At 62.7% G+C, this 14410-nt stretch overlaps 1 protein-coding gene across 1 annotated transcript in view; it reads right to left on the reverse strand.

The window, feature by feature from the left end:
- Positions 1-4411: 4411 nt before the first annotated feature.
- Positions 4412-14410, reverse strand: part of OBSCN (obscurin, cytoskeletal calmodulin and titin-interacting RhoGEF) — a 103705-nt gene continuing 93706 nt past the window's right edge. The window contains 20 exon segments of the mRNA XM_073889930.1: positions 4412-4720; positions 4866-5015; positions 5210-5285; positions 5434-5657; positions 5892-6131; positions 6347-6431; positions 6690-6860; positions 7024-7146; positions 7734-7901; positions 8070-8180; positions 8335-8412; positions 8966-10862; positions 11232-11309; positions 11439-11484; positions 11588-11740; positions 12327-12353; positions 12468-12640; positions 12965-13042; positions 13460-13520; positions 13989-14189. Of these exon segments, the coding sequence (XP_073746031.1) occupies positions 4543-4720; positions 4866-5015; positions 5210-5285; positions 5434-5657; positions 5892-6131; positions 6347-6431; positions 6690-6860; positions 7024-7146; positions 7734-7901; positions 8070-8180; positions 8335-8412; positions 8966-10862; positions 11232-11309; positions 11439-11484; positions 11588-11740; positions 12327-12353; positions 12468-12640; positions 12965-13042; positions 13460-13520; positions 13989-14189 (4318 nt within the window). The 3' untranslated portion in view covers positions 4412-4542.

The following is a 14410-nucleotide window of genomic DNA, read 5'->3' on the forward strand; positions in this document are numbered from 1 at the left end:
ACCTTTCTGTCAATATTCTTAAAATGCAAAATCCAATTAATAAGATAAGGGTGCCTAGCTGGTCCAGTCGCAGAGGGAGAGGGAGAGAATCTGAAGCAGGCTCCATGCACAGCACAGAGAACTTGAATATCCCAGACTTTGGCCCTGGCCCGGCTGTAATGAGCTGCCCCAAACCCACCCCTGCTGGGAGGGTATCACAGAAGACCACATTGGGAGCTGGCCTTTCAGCCCTGCTGGGCAACACCTGAGTGTCGAAATGAGACCAGAGGGCCGCTGGAATGCCCTCCTCTGCTCAGCAGTAACCGGGACCCCTACCCTGCAATGTCAGTGGGACCCAAACTTCTCCCTCCACCAGGCACTAATGAGGTGGCACCAGCCCTTTCTCTGCCAGAGAAGTGTTGGAGACAGCCAGTCTGGGCTGCTTTCCATCACCAACAACCAATTCTCCTATGGTTGGACACCAGCTGTGCAACAATTCATTTTGGTTTTGACACTAACTACCTGGAATTAACCCCAGATTCCACAGGATAAGGGCCCAACCCCCAAGACTGTTCCCACTTACAATGCCAGGTGCAAGTCCTAGGCCACCTGTACTTCTCACCAACCAGCTATACATCAGAGATTCCCCCCACGCCCTCCCCAGGTTTGATGACTTGCCAGAATGGCTCACAGCTCTCCAGAACCACTTAGGTTTCCCAGTTTTCTATAAAGGACGCAACTCAGGAAGAGCCAGGTGGAAGAGATGCACAGGGACAGGTATAGGAAGGGGATGGGGTTTTAATACCCTCTCTGGGAGCACCACCCTTCCAGCAAATTGATGTGTTCACCAATCCAGAAGCTCTTTGAATATCATTGTTCAAGGGATTTATAGAAGGGCGCCTGGGTGGCTCAGTCAGTTGAGCGTCCGACTCTTGATTTCAGCTCAGGTCATGATCTCAGGGTCGTGAGGTCAAGCCCCACATTGGGCTCCATGCTGAGCATGAGTCTGCTTGGGATTCTCTCTCTCTCCTCTCTGTCTGCCCCTCCCCCAGCGCTCTTTTTCTCTCTCAAATAAATAAATAAAACCTTTCTTTAAAAAAAAGAGTTTTTATAGAGCTCAATCTCTAACCCCCTCTGCTCCCTGAAGGTCAGGGGTAGAGATGGAAGTTCCAACTCTCTAGGCACTTGGTCTTCCTGGTCATCCTGAGGCCACCCACGGGTCCCATCCTAAGTCACCTCATTGGCATAAACTAAGGTGTACTCTAAAGGAACTCCTCAGGAGTAACAAAAAACATTTTCATCACTTCCCAAAGAGCCTGGAAATTGTAGGAGTTCTGTGCCAGGAACCTGGGACAAAAATCAAGTATATTTCTTATTATATCAGAGCCAGCTAAAACGGAAACCTTAAATAAGAACCAGAGTCTCATAACATGTTATGAAAATGTCCACATTTGAGTAAAAAGTCACTTGTCATAACCAAGAACCAGGAACATCCTAGTAATGTCAGTGGGGGAAAAAAAGCAATAGGCACCAAAACTGAGATGACAAAGTTGTTGAAATTATCTGATAAATGTTTTAAAGCTATGATAAAAATGTTTCAGTGCTGCAGAAAAAATTACAAAAACATGCGAGACAAATAAGTAGAATGCTCCCACAAAGCAATCGAAAGTCCTAGCAAAAGAGCCGAGATATAAAGAATAACCAAATGGAAATTTTAGGACCGAACAATACAGTAACCAAGAATAAAAGCTCAACTGCAGAATGGAGGGGACAGAAAAAAGAACCAGTGAACGTGAGGATAGGAGAAGAGAACTCACCCCATCTGTAAAAACAGAGAGAGAATAGAGTGAAAAAATGTGAATGGGGACCTGTGGAGGGTGACTATTACACAAGATGTGACAGTAGCATCATTAGGAGTCCTGGAAACAGAGAAGGAAATCCGTAGGGCTCAAAGAACACTCAAAGAAACCGTGACTTCGAACGAAGGAGGTTCTCACACACGCTACAACATGGATGAGCTTTGAAGACATTCTGTGAGTGAAGCAAGCCAGTGACCAAAAAAAAGGCAAATACAGTATGATTCCATTTATGTGAGGGTATCTAGAACAGTCAAATTCATAGAAACAGAAAGTAGAATGGTGGTTACCAGGGGCTGGGAGAAGAGGAGATAGGGAGTTGTTTTTTTAATGGGCACAGAGTTTCCGTGTTGCAAGATGAAAGGCTCGTACAGACGGTTAGCATTAACGCTTGCACAACGATATGCATATGACTAACAATACTGAATACACTTAAAATGATATATTTTATGTCTTATGTGTTGTGCTACCACTTACGATGTTCTAAAAATTTAGACCTTGCTCTCTGAAAGGCTTTGGCGAGAGGATGCTTAAAAGTTAGGCGGCCAAGTGGGAGAAAATATTTGTAAATCACGTATCCGACAAAGGACTCGTCTCCAGAATACATACAGAACCCTCAAAATTCAAAATAAACAGTCCTATCAGAAAATGGGCAAAAGACATGGGCAGTTATCCCACCCAAGAAGATACAGATGGCAAGTGAAACCATTTGCACTCCTGGGCATTTATCCCAGAATAATGGAGACTATGATCACACAGAAATCTGTCCATGAACGTTTATAGCAGCTTTATATGAAATAGCCCCCAACTGGGAAGGATCTAAATGGCCTTCAGTGGGTGAATGGCTGTACGGATTGTGGAGCATCTATGCCATGGAATATTACTCACCAGTAAAAAGTAACAAACAACTGACATTTGCAACTGTATTCATGAATTACCAGAGGGGGAAAAAACCAATCTTAAAAGGTTACACAGAAGTTACTACATTCTTAAAATCACAAGAGCAACAAATAAAAGACAGACTGTTGGTTGCCGCGGTTGAAGAGTGTTAAGAGGCGAGGGAAGTGATGCTGGCCATAAAAAGGGGGGGCGTGTTACATGAGGGATCCCTGTGATGGAAATCTTTTGTGGCTTGCCTATATCCATGTCACTATCCTGGTTGTTATCGCACTATCGTTTTGTCAGATACTGCCACTGGGGGAAATTGGGTAAAGGGTGACTGGGCTCTTTCTATAGTATTTCTTTCAACTGCATTGTGACTCAACAAATGATCTCAACAGAAAAAACTTAATTGAAAAAGTTACCATCTAATAAAATACAACAGAGCTGTTAAAAACAAAATGTAGTACGTCAGATTTGATCTTTAGAAACAACCCACCCATAAAATACACGTAACTGATAGATGCGAGGACTTCGGGACTGAGTTCATCCGGCAGGGTTCAGTCTGGGCAAAGGGCCATGGATCATACCCCATGACATTCGGAAGGGTGAGTCCAAAACGGGGCTGTGGGAAGGCACTAGGCACAGTGCCCGGAGCCCAAGAGGCAGAACTCCCCAGGAGAGCTGTGCTTGGGAAACCCGGCCAGCAAGCAGCAAGGACTGGGGGAAGCTGAGCTTCTGGAGGAGGCATATGGTCTCTGTGCATGCATCCCTAGCGAATGTCTCTCAGCACCTGCGAGCGGAAGCTGGGCTGACTCTGCAAAATATGATCTAAACAGGCTGAGACAAGGCCATGTCATCCCAGCGTCCAGCCCAGAGGTTACCAAAGAAATGCAGCCTCAGACAGGTTGCTCAGAGGCTCACCTGGGTCCCCGTGCACAGAGCCAGGCTCCATGTGGACATGGCCAGCTGAGGCTGGGGAGCATGTGATGGAGAAGAAAGAGGGGGCTCAGATGCAAACCTTGAGGGCTAAGACCAGAGGTGTGTTCATCATGTGTGTGAACAAGCATCATCAGAGCTACAGGACTGTGGAGGGACTCTCAGCAGAGGGCTCAGAGAGAGGCCCTGGGCACAGTGGGCGTGTCCCAGAAGGCAGGTCCCCGGGGGGGTTGGTGCTGGATGTAGGTGGGGTTCAGAGGGTTCAGGATCCTCCTGCAGCCTCTGCGGCCTTCCCATACAGGAGTCCACCCTTGCCTCCCTCCCGGTGGCCTGGCTGCTCCCTCGCCGGGCTCCTTTCTGCCTCCGACTGAGAAGGGGCTGCTACGGCCAATCCTGGAGGTCACACCAGGCCCGGGAGGTGACCACGGGACCAGGCTGATGGTTTTCAATCTGTGCACCTCCGAGCATCCAGGAGCCCCAGGAGCGGTGCCTTGGAGGCCAGCTGGTGGGGCGAGGCTGGGGACCAACTGTCCCAGTTTGTGCAGGACCGTAAGCTGGATGAGCTGGTCACTGCAGGTGAGGCTGCCCCGGCCACTCTGGCTCCTCCACTCCGTGAACCGGGAGGCCTTGCTGGCAGCCATTCCACAGGGAAGGGCAGTTCTGCTGCCTGGTCCCCCACCCCCAAACCCCAGGTGAGGTGTCAGGACCCTCACCTCCTTCCCCAAACAAGACAAAGCAAAGAAACAGATGACACCTCGTCCGTTTCTGCTTTTTATTGGCGTGTGTGTGCATATACAGCAAGTCCTAGGGGAAGAGTAGGGGGTGAAGCCCAGCAGGTCGACCACTCCCCGCCCCGCCCCACACACATCCTCTCTTCCAGGCCAAGTGCTCAGCGCACCTGGGCCAAGTTATGTTTCTTGTACAGCAGCGCCCGCCTCTTCTCTCGCTCGCGCACGAAGGTGCGCAGTCGCGCTGTGGGGAAGGTCACGGCCGCGGGCTGGGAGCCAGCAGGGCCCTCCTCCGTTAGCCACGGGCACTGCAAGCAGCTGGACGCGCACGGCCGGCCCCTGGAGAGAGGGCAAAGTTGTCCGCTGAGCTCTCAGAGCTGGGGCCGGGTTGGAGAGGGAGGCGGGAGGGAAGTGGGCCAGGCGGGGTTGGTGGAGGGGGTTGGACCCGGCCGACCCGGTGGTCGATGCGGCGGGACCGCCTTACCATGGGTGAGCGCACAAAGTGCTCCGGAGAAAAGCCACGGCGCCGCCGGACAGCCCCGCGTAGCAGCGACTCAAACGGACTAGCCCCTTGCGCAGGCTTTTCAGCAGCTCGCGCGTCCCTTCACTGCTCACGGGGTACTCCGCGCTCAGCCTGCGCGCGCGGGGGTCAGGGGACTCAGGTCACCCTCGGGTGGATGTGCGGGGGCACCGGGGGCTCTGGGGTCCCCCTCGATGGATGGGAGGCACAGGGATCTGAGGTCACCCTCGGATGGAGGACACACGGGGGCTCCGGGGGCACCCTGGATGGATCCCCAGTCTCCCGCCCCTGCGCCTGGGGGGACTCACATGATGAAAGCTGTCACGCCTATGGCCCAGATGTCGGTCTGCGGGACGGCACCCTGGCCCTCCAGGAGCTCGGGAGCTGGGGGAGGACACAGGCGAGCACCCAGGCGAGGGGCTGGGTGTGTGCAGGGCAACGGGGAGGGAGGCAGGTTGGGGGGCGGGGCTTCCTGCTGGCCCACCCTTCCCCCCCCTCCCCCGGGTCAGATGGGCATCCGCTCCCTGCGCACCCATGGTCTCCAAGTAGTCCTTGAACCTCTCGGAGGGCAGGACCCTCTCCTGGGCGAGGCTCTGGGCGCTGCCCAGGTCGACGACCTTGAGTAAGTTGTACTCGGTGACGATCATGTTCTCCGACCTGAGGTCCAGATGCAGAATGCCTTGGGCGTGCAGGTACTGGGCGGCGCTCAACATCTGCCACAGGTAGTCCTTCACCTCCGACTCCGAGTAGGAAGCCCTGGGGGCGCACGGGGAGGGGGGCTCGGCTCCATCCACGGCAGAGGGGGCGCGGGGACAGCCGCTCTCTCTGTGGGCCTGGGAGGGCCGCCTCCCGGCTCTGCTTAGCTCCCCGGCTTTGGGCTGACCGGTGGGGGCGGGGCCGGGAGGTGTGAGCCGGTCAGCACCCCGCGCCGCTCCTGCCCCGGCGTGTGTGCCGTCCCGCCCGCGGCCCCGCATCCAGGCCAGGCCTCACCTCTCCGCCAGGCAGGGGAACAGCTCGGGTCCCGAGCACAGCTCCAAGATGAGGACCAGGTGCCGGGGGCTGAGGTAGGCGGCCTGTAGCTGGGCCAGGTGCGGGTGGCGCAGGCTCTTGAGGGCTTCGTATTCGCGCAGCACGGCAGCCTTGTCCTCGGGGCGGTAGGGGACGATCTTCGCGGCCAACGCGCGTCCGCTAGCCTTCTCCCGGCACTGCCGCACCACGCTGAAGCGGCCCCTGGGAGCAGCACCGGCCAGCCTTGTGAGGGCCCCCCACGCGCCCTCCTTCCCAGTGTCAGAAAAAGCAAGCTCAGCGGGAGGTGACCCACGCCCTCGGGGAGGGGGGCGCGGAGGTTCTGCACCCAACTTGTGTGGATGTGAGGAGGGAGGGGTGGCGGCGGAGGGGCCTGGGGCGAGAGCAGGCAAAGCCAGTGAGGCCACAGGCTATGGCACCTTCGAATCTGCGCCTGGAATGCGAAGGTCTGCGCGCTGGGGAGGGGCCGGGCGGGCCGCGGGGTGCCGCTTTCTTCCTCGGAGGCTGTGGGGGAAGGAGCCAGTGACTGGGCGGCACCCCTACAGCCCCAGTCCCCCCCCATTTGTCTCCCGTACCCCTTCCCAGGCCCCCTAGCAGGGGGCCCTTCTGTGACCTCCCACACTTTGATGTCTCCTCCCTTGGGCCATTTGGGGGCAGGGGCCTACCCGTGAGAACAAAGCATCCCAGGGAGTGTGTGCAACTGAGTGAAGTGGCAGGGCACCCCGCCACCACCACCCCGCCAGGCCTCCCAGCGCAGCTCACCCAGGTGGCTGGGCCCTCCCAGGAGGACCTCCTCTGAGGGGCTGCTGTAGGGACCCATGCCCGCCTTGCTGACACAGGCCGTCCGGAAAGCGTACAGCCCGCCCCTGGAAAGCTTGCTGGCGAGGTAGCAGCAGTCGAAGATGTCGGAAGCCAGCGTACTCCAGGTACCACCTGGGCCACACGCGAGTAGGTGAGGGACAGCCCGGGTCAGGGGGCGGAGAGACCCCCCAGGTGGCTGGGTTCTTCCCAAAGCCACCCAGGGGCACCGCCCTGCGGCCCTCCTGTGCGGACAGCAGGGCTGCCCAGGAGGGGAGACCATACGGAGGGCCCCTACCTTCCAGGCTGCTTTGCACGATGTACGTCACAGGGCCATAGGACTCCACGGGCTTCCAGACCAGCAGCACCCCGTCAGCATACACCTCCCCAATGGCAGGGCGCGGGGAAGAGCAGGGGCGCTCTGGAGGCCCAGGGTTGGCAGCCTGAGGGGGGCTCCCCGCGGCTTCCAATGCAGCGCAGAGCCCCAGCCAGCCCGGCCTCACCCTCCTGCACCTGCTGCCAGGTCCCTGAGCCCACCATCCCCTGGACCCGTTCAGTCAGGGTCCCCTTCCAGCACCGGCTGGTAGAGGGGCCCGGTGCCTCTTCTGGTGGGGGCCTCGGGAGGGGTCTGCTCTGCCAGGCTCCCCTCCCACAGGCGTACGTCAGCAACCCGCCGCGGAGTGGCCCTCCCTGGCCACCCTCTGCCAGCCGCCGGCTCCCATCAGAGGGGCCTGTCCTGGCTACTCAGCTTCCCCCGGCAGCCTGGACACTCGGTGGTTGGCCACTGCTGGGAATCAAGCTAGTCCCACAGCCCCTGTTTTGCATCCTCTGCTTCCTGGTCGTGGGGGCCCCAACGTGGATGACCGGGTGGTAAGCATCCCATTCCAAAGGCCTCCTCAGTGGAGGGCAGCAGCACAAACCAACTCACCAAGTGACAGGTGGTCTCCCGGCCCATTAGAGTCAGTCCGCGCCCCGTCCCACCGAGGGGGCCTGGCGCGGTCCACTCACCTGCCTTCCGGAGGACAGCCGTGGTGGCCACCATCCCCAGAGGGTTGCTCACGCTGCACGTGTACACCCCCAGGTCCTCAGCAGTCGTCACCAGGATGGTCAGAAGCTGGAAGTTCTTGAGCGTGGAGGAGATGAGGAGGCGGCTGGTGCCCTCCAGGGGAGCCCCGTCTGCGGCAGGACAGAGCAGGCCTGGGGGGCAGCTCCAATGGGCACCCAGCCTTGAGAGGCCGGCCCTCTTGGGGCCCGTTTCCCTCTGTACAATAACAGCAATGCCCGCAAGGGGCACCCGCTGCCTTCCTGCCCCCCCCCCCCCCCAGCCCCAGGATTCCTCCTGACCTTTGGTCCAGGTGGCCTGTGCAGCTGGCTGGGCCAACACCTGGCAGGCAAGAGTCACGGACTGGCCCAGGACCACCGTTTCATCGGAGAGCTCCCTTAGAAATGATGGCGCTAGGGCATGGAAAGGGGGGCAGGCAAGCTTTCCAACCCCTGTGGATGTAAGCTTGCCCCCTCTGCCGGTCTGGGCACCAGGGAGGGGCTCCGTTCCCCCACACTTGGGTCCCCCAGGCTGCAGTGTGGCTCGGGCCCTGGGCAGCGCACGCACCTCGGTCCCTGCTCTTCAGGCCCAATCGGAAGGAAGCCAGGCCTGCCTTCTTCCTGGGGGGGCTCTCTTTCTCCAGACCTGCAGGGAGGAAGAGACCTCTGGGAGACGCACGCAAGGGGCCCAGCTCCCCTGGGAGCATGGGAGGAGGAACTCGGGAGCCACCCGTGGAGAGATCCCCACGTGGCAGAAGAGCCCAGATCCCAGGGGCTTTTGTCGCAAAGGAGCTATTCTGCTGCAGAGACCACCCGCTCCCCACCCCTGTCAGGATCGGTCTACCTTGCACAAGGGCACCAGGGGCAGGTAAGACTCGGGAGCCCGTGGTGCCTGGGGAGGCCTGGCCAAGGGCCCAAGGGTCAGGGACGGGCCAGCAGGGCTGGCCTGGTTGGATGCTCTCTATATGAGCGTCTCCAAGCCTCCTTAGGTCCCCACGCTGGGCCCAGATGCACGTGGGGAGAGGCTGAGGCCACATGGGTGGCCTCAGGAACAGGGCTGGGTGTGTGTGGCACGGGGAGGGGCACCCTGGAGAGAGCGGCTTCTGTATCACCCCAGCCCTTCCCCGCATGGGAGGTGAGGTGCCCCAAGGTGCACCTGCCAGGGCGGAGGGGAGAGAGGGGTGGGGTGGGGGAGTCACCTCCAGGCCGGCCCCTGAGGAGGCGGGAGATGTGGGCCACGGAGGCCCTCACCCTCCGGCGCAGTCCCAGCTCCACGGGCTCCTCCAGTAGGGCGTGCCTTCCTGGGAAGTGGAAGAGGCCGCTGGAGGGGGGCGACCACTTGCGCTTCCTGCTGTGGGGGGCCTCCCTTAGCAGAGTGTCCATGTCCTCCGGCTCCTCCGTGATCTGCAACCTGGCCGGCGGGCCCGGCGCACCCGGCCAGGGCCCCTCGGCTTCAGACTCGGGGGACGACGGTGGCTCTGGTGGCCTGGGGACCTTCCTGAAAATCATGAACTCGAACGGGAGATACTTGATGTCATACAGGTCAGACAAGTTGAGGTAGGCAGGCTCCACCTCTGAGATGTCCAGGGACACGGTGTCGGCTGCTTCTGCGTCCCCAGACAGGTCTCGGATCTGCACCAGGGACACCTGGGAGCCCCCACCAAAGTCCTCCCACGAGCTCAGCTCTGGGGAGGCCCGTGGGGGTGCCCCACTGCCCTCGGGAAGGGGTTCTGCGCTAGCCTGGGGGGGTGGGCTCTGGGCCCCAGCATCATCACGCTCCTCGGAGGACTGAGAGGTGGCCCAGGCCATCCTGGCCCACAGAGGACCCTGCCCCAGCATGCCCCCCGCGTCCCCGCCAAAGGCAAAGGTGCCGTAGCCCGCCACTCCCGCGAAGCCCCCACAGCGCGCCCCCAGTGAGAACTTGCGCGTGGTGGCCTGCTCCTGAGGGCGCTGCGGGCTGGGCTCAGGCTCTGATGCGTCTTCCCGCTCCGCGGCCCGGGAGGGGCCAGGCTCCGCGCCCACTGGGGAGGCCAGCCCTGGGGAGCTGGGGGGACTCGGCCTCCCAGGGAGAGGGGTGCCCTCTGGTCCCTTCTTAGAGCCTGGCTGGGGGCTTCCTTCGGCCGGAGAGAGAAAGGAGCTCAAGGGCGCCAGGAGGGACCCCGCGCCCGGCTTTGCAGGGAAGGAGCCAGAAGGTTGTGGTGTAACAGCCTGAGGGGGGCCCCAGCCTTCCGGCAGAGCAGGTCTCCTCTGGGGATGAAGGGAAGGCGCGGCCTGCCCCCCGCGGCTGTCCTGCGATGACCCCTCTTGCCCAGCGGACCCCGGGTCGCCACCGGCGCACGGAAATAGTCCCGGCTCCTGCCGGGATCCCTCCGGACGCTCCGTGTCCCTGGCACGCGAGAGCCCTCCCGGCCAGCTCTCCCCTGCGTCCGCCTGGAGGTCCGAGCGGGCCGGGCCAGGGCACTGCGCTCCGCCACCGGCCTCAGGCGCCGAGCCGGCGGGGGGCGGCCGGCCGAGCTCCAGGGAGCGGCCGCGGCCGGGGGCCCCGCGGGCGCTGCAGTCCGGCAGCCGCAGGGCGGCCTCGAGGCAGGGCGCTCTGGCCGTGAGCGCGGCCTCCTCCTCCCGCGCGCGGTGCTCCAGCAGCGGCTCTCGCAGGCCGGGCAGGGCGCGGGCGAAGTAGCCGCCCGAGAGCAGGTGCCGCCGGCCGCCCGCGGCGGGGCCTCCGCGCTCCGGGCCCTCGCCCGCCTGCTGGTACAAGAGACTGCGGAGGACGCTGTCCCGCGGGACGCAGCCCCGGGTGGCGCGCGCCTCCGCGCGGGGGCCCGGCGTGGGCGGAGGCGCGGTCTCCTCCGGCAGGCTGGCGGACGGCCGCAGGAAGCCCCGAGGGTGCAGCAGCGGGGAGTGGGCCCCCGGGGAGGGCGGCAGCGATTTGGCCCGGGCGAAAGGCGCCGGCTCGCTGTCGGAGGACGAGGACGACGAGCTGCTGGCGTCGCCGCGCAGGTGCCGGGCCACCCCGAGGGATGGGCTGTCGGGCGGGCCCTGGAGCAGCTCGGGGATGGAGCGCATCACCAGGATGGACTTGTAGCTCATCAGGGAGCGCTGGGGGGGCGCGGAGGACAGGGGCGCGTCAGCCGTGGGCCCGCGCCGCCCCGGCTCCTGCTGGGCGCAGACGGGGCACCCAGGAGCCGGGAGCGTCACAAGCTCCACTCCTCAGGCCCTAGGGCTCTGTCGCTCTGCCCCTGCCCTCGCTGGAGGTAGCACGCACCTCCGCCCGGACCTGCCCCGGCGGCTCGGAGAGCGCAGACCCCAACGAAGGGCCAGCGCCGGGCGAGGCTTCCTGTTCTCCCAGGCCAGGCGGGCGGGGACGCACAGCCAGCCCTCGGCACCTGGCTTCCCTTCTCCCCAACTCCCCCCGCAGCCTAACTGTCCTCGCGCCGCCCCACCACTCCCACACGCTGCCCAGCTCACCTGCCAACGGCTGTGAGCCAGCAGGAACTTGAGTTGCTTGGTGTTGATGAAGTGGGCCTCCTCCGCAGGCACGGACTTCTGAGGGCGCCCAGGTGGGGGGCGGTGAGGGGAGACCCTGGTGCACCCGGTGGCCCACACAGGCCTCCGCCCCTCCTGGCCTCAGTTTCTCTCCCTGTGCAGGCTTGCTCAGGCTCACCTCGGACTCACCTGGAACCAGGGGTGGGCGAGGCACTCGGCTGCACTGGGCCGGGCACTAGGAGGAGAGGAAGGCCAGGGCTCAGGCCAGGGGTTCGGCTGCCCAGGCCCAGGCCTAAGAGAACCCTGGGCGGGGGGGGGGGGCAGGGCTGGGCACTCACTCTGGGGCCCTCTGCAGGGCAGCCTTGATGAAGTCCTGGGCATCCTTACTGAGGTGGGCAGCCGCAGGGCTGCTCCAGGACACCCGCCCCTCCAGTACGTTCAGGAGCGTGGCTCGGTCACTCTCACCAGCGAACGGTGACGAGCAGGTCAGGCTAAAAGCAGAGACACGACTTGCCTTCAGATGTGACCTGGTTTTCTGGATCCATAGGGGGCAGGTGGCCAGGACAAGGGAGCACCCAGTCCTGCCTGGAGGTGGCCACAGTGCCACTCCCATGCAGCCCTGAGAGCCCTCCAATGGTCTGAGATTAGCCCCGAGATCCAGCCTCAGCCTGGGACGGGGATCAAGGGTCAGCCTGGCGTGTGTACCCAGCCTCAGCCCGGGATCCAGGTGCTGTCTACACCAGCAGCATCCTCAGGGCAGCAGGGACTGTGACGAGGGACCTTTCTGCAAACCACCCAGACCCTCCCTTTAGGGACACAGCTCACTGCTTTGCCTGGGGACCAGGCAGAGTCCCTCCGGAACACCGGAACAGCGTACGTAAGGAAAGAGCTCAGCGTAAACCATTTCTCAGTTGGCTGACGGCTGGTTCACATAATAGCTGCCCTGTGGGGCCTGGGTCTTTGACCTGGGCAGCTGGCCAGTAGTGCTCCAGCCTCCCACGGGCCTGATGCGGGGGCGGGGGGGGGTCTAGGGCAGGCTTCAGACGAGGTGGTTGACAGAGGCAGGGCTCTGCTCACCTGAGGTAGGAGATGACCCCCATGGCCCTGCAGGAAAAAACCACAGTCACAGTGTGTGCTCAGGGTTGAGGCGCTGGGGGTGGGGGGGTGGGGGGGGGGGGGGGGGGAGCATGTGTCAGGGGCTGTGGTCTGCGAGCTCACCAGACATCAGAGGCTTCGCTGACAGGGTTCTGCTCGACGATCTCCGGGGACACAAACTCCGGGGAGCCATACTTGCTATACTGTGGCTCTCCTGGGGAGATTTTTTGGGCAAAGCCGAAGTCGCAGATTTTAATGTCTTCTAGAGCAGGATGCACCATCAGGATGTTGGGGGGCTGTCAGGGAGAGTCAGGGAGGGGTGAGGCCATGCCCTAGGGGCTGCAGGGAACCCCCGGGTCTGTGATGGGCTGTTCCAAGGCAACGGTGAAGCCAGTGTGGGACCGTGGACAGTCCTGGGGGCTGCATTTCCGTGCCCTTTGGGGACAGCCTCCAATTCATCCCAGCTGCACCCCCCTGAAAGAGCCCCCCACCCCCAGGGGCAACCAAGGCCTCACAGGGACTCTAGACGTGGCCGGCCTGTGGCTCCCCCACCAGCCGGCAGGCCCCAGGCTCCCACGTGTCCCTCCCCAGTCCTTGGGGACCCCAAGGGGGCCGAGTACCTTTATGTCCAGGTGGAGAATGCTGTGGCTGTGCAGGTAATGAAGCCCCTCCACCAGCTGCTGGACATACACCTTGACCTGCAACCAAGGCCAGGGCTCAGGTGCGAGCCATGGTCCACCGCTTCCTCCACTTCCTTCCCTGTGCCACGCCCACCTGCAGGGCCCCCACGTCCCTCAGATCTGAGCTTGGGGTGGTCCCACGAGGCAGCCATGTACAAAGCCTCCCAGACGCCGCCCCCCCCGCCCCGCCCCGGGCCCCAGGGCCAGAGGAGTCGTCCAGCCGGGCGGTGGATCAGCCTGGCCAAAGCAGGGAGCGCTGCGTCTCGGGGGCAGGCCAGGCAGGGCCCGCGACGGGGAGGCCGTGGGAGGGCTGGGAGAACTCTGCTGAGGAGCTGCCGCGCGCCGTGCGGCCCTGGGCAACCTCAGACGGTCTCGGAGCTGGGGAGCGCTGGGGGCCTGTGTTGGCACACGGGGAGCAGCACACCGCGCGGTCACCTCGGTTTCTGTCATCACACCCTTCCTGAACAGACGGTCCAGCAGGTCCTCTGACGAGCACCTGGGGCTCAGGTCAGGAAAAGCTCTGCAGTCTGGAACCCACCCGGCCCCACCCACCTTTGGCAAGTCATCTTGGGGTGGGGGCGGGAGCCACGCCGGCAAGGGTGGTGCTCAGCTGACCAGGGTGGAAGGAGCAGGGGCCCTGAGGGCCGGGGCTGAGGTCAGCGGGCGGCAGCAGCAGAGCGGGAGGGGAGCGAGTCGCGCGTGTCTGCCCCTCGCTGGACCGTGGCAGGGCAGCCTCTCAGCGGTAGCGCTGGGGGCGGCCACCCACGTCACACGGCCCTGCTGGCGAGGCCACGCGGGGCACGGCAGCGGCCCAGTGAAGGCGTGTCCTGGACCCTGGGGACACAGCCCCGCCCAAGTGCCGGGCCCGTGGGGCCGGAGCCGCAAGGACGGTGCCGTGTCCGGGAACACCAGAACAACCGGCCGGGGCGCGCCCCTCTCCGCACTCCGGCTGAGGGCGGGATACAGCTCCACGACGAGGATCAGGGTCTTCCGCGTCTCAAACTGGTCCAGCAGCCGGGTGACCAGCGGGTGGCTCAGCGTGGCCAGGATGTCCCGCTCGCGGTGCGCGTGGGCGCACGTCCTGCTCCGCCGGGGAATGAACTTGGCTGCGCAGGACATCTGGTTCCCCTTGTGCTGCACCCTCTTCACGAAGCCAAACACGCCCCTGGGAGGAGGGGAGCCACGCTGGGCGCCTGCGACAGGCTCCCCGGGGTCGGGGTCCGGCTCGGGGCTGGAGGAGTCCTCCAGGGAAGCAGGCTTCCGGGGCGGTGCTTGTGAAAGGCCTGGGCTCCCGGGGCAGGGACTCGGGGCGGGCGGCGGGGGGGCGGGGCGGGGTCGGGACTCGGGGAGGCGGGGCCGAGGGGCGGGGACTCGGGGAGGCGGGGC

This window comes from Callorhinus ursinus, unplaced genomic scaffold (assembly GCF_003265705.2).
Source record: "Callorhinus ursinus isolate GAN/ISIS: 27379988/994484 unplaced genomic scaffold, GSC_fseal_2.0 scaffold123, whole genome shotgun sequence".
Classification (NCBI taxonomy): Eukaryota; Metazoa; Chordata; class Mammalia; order Carnivora; family Otariidae; genus Callorhinus; species Callorhinus ursinus.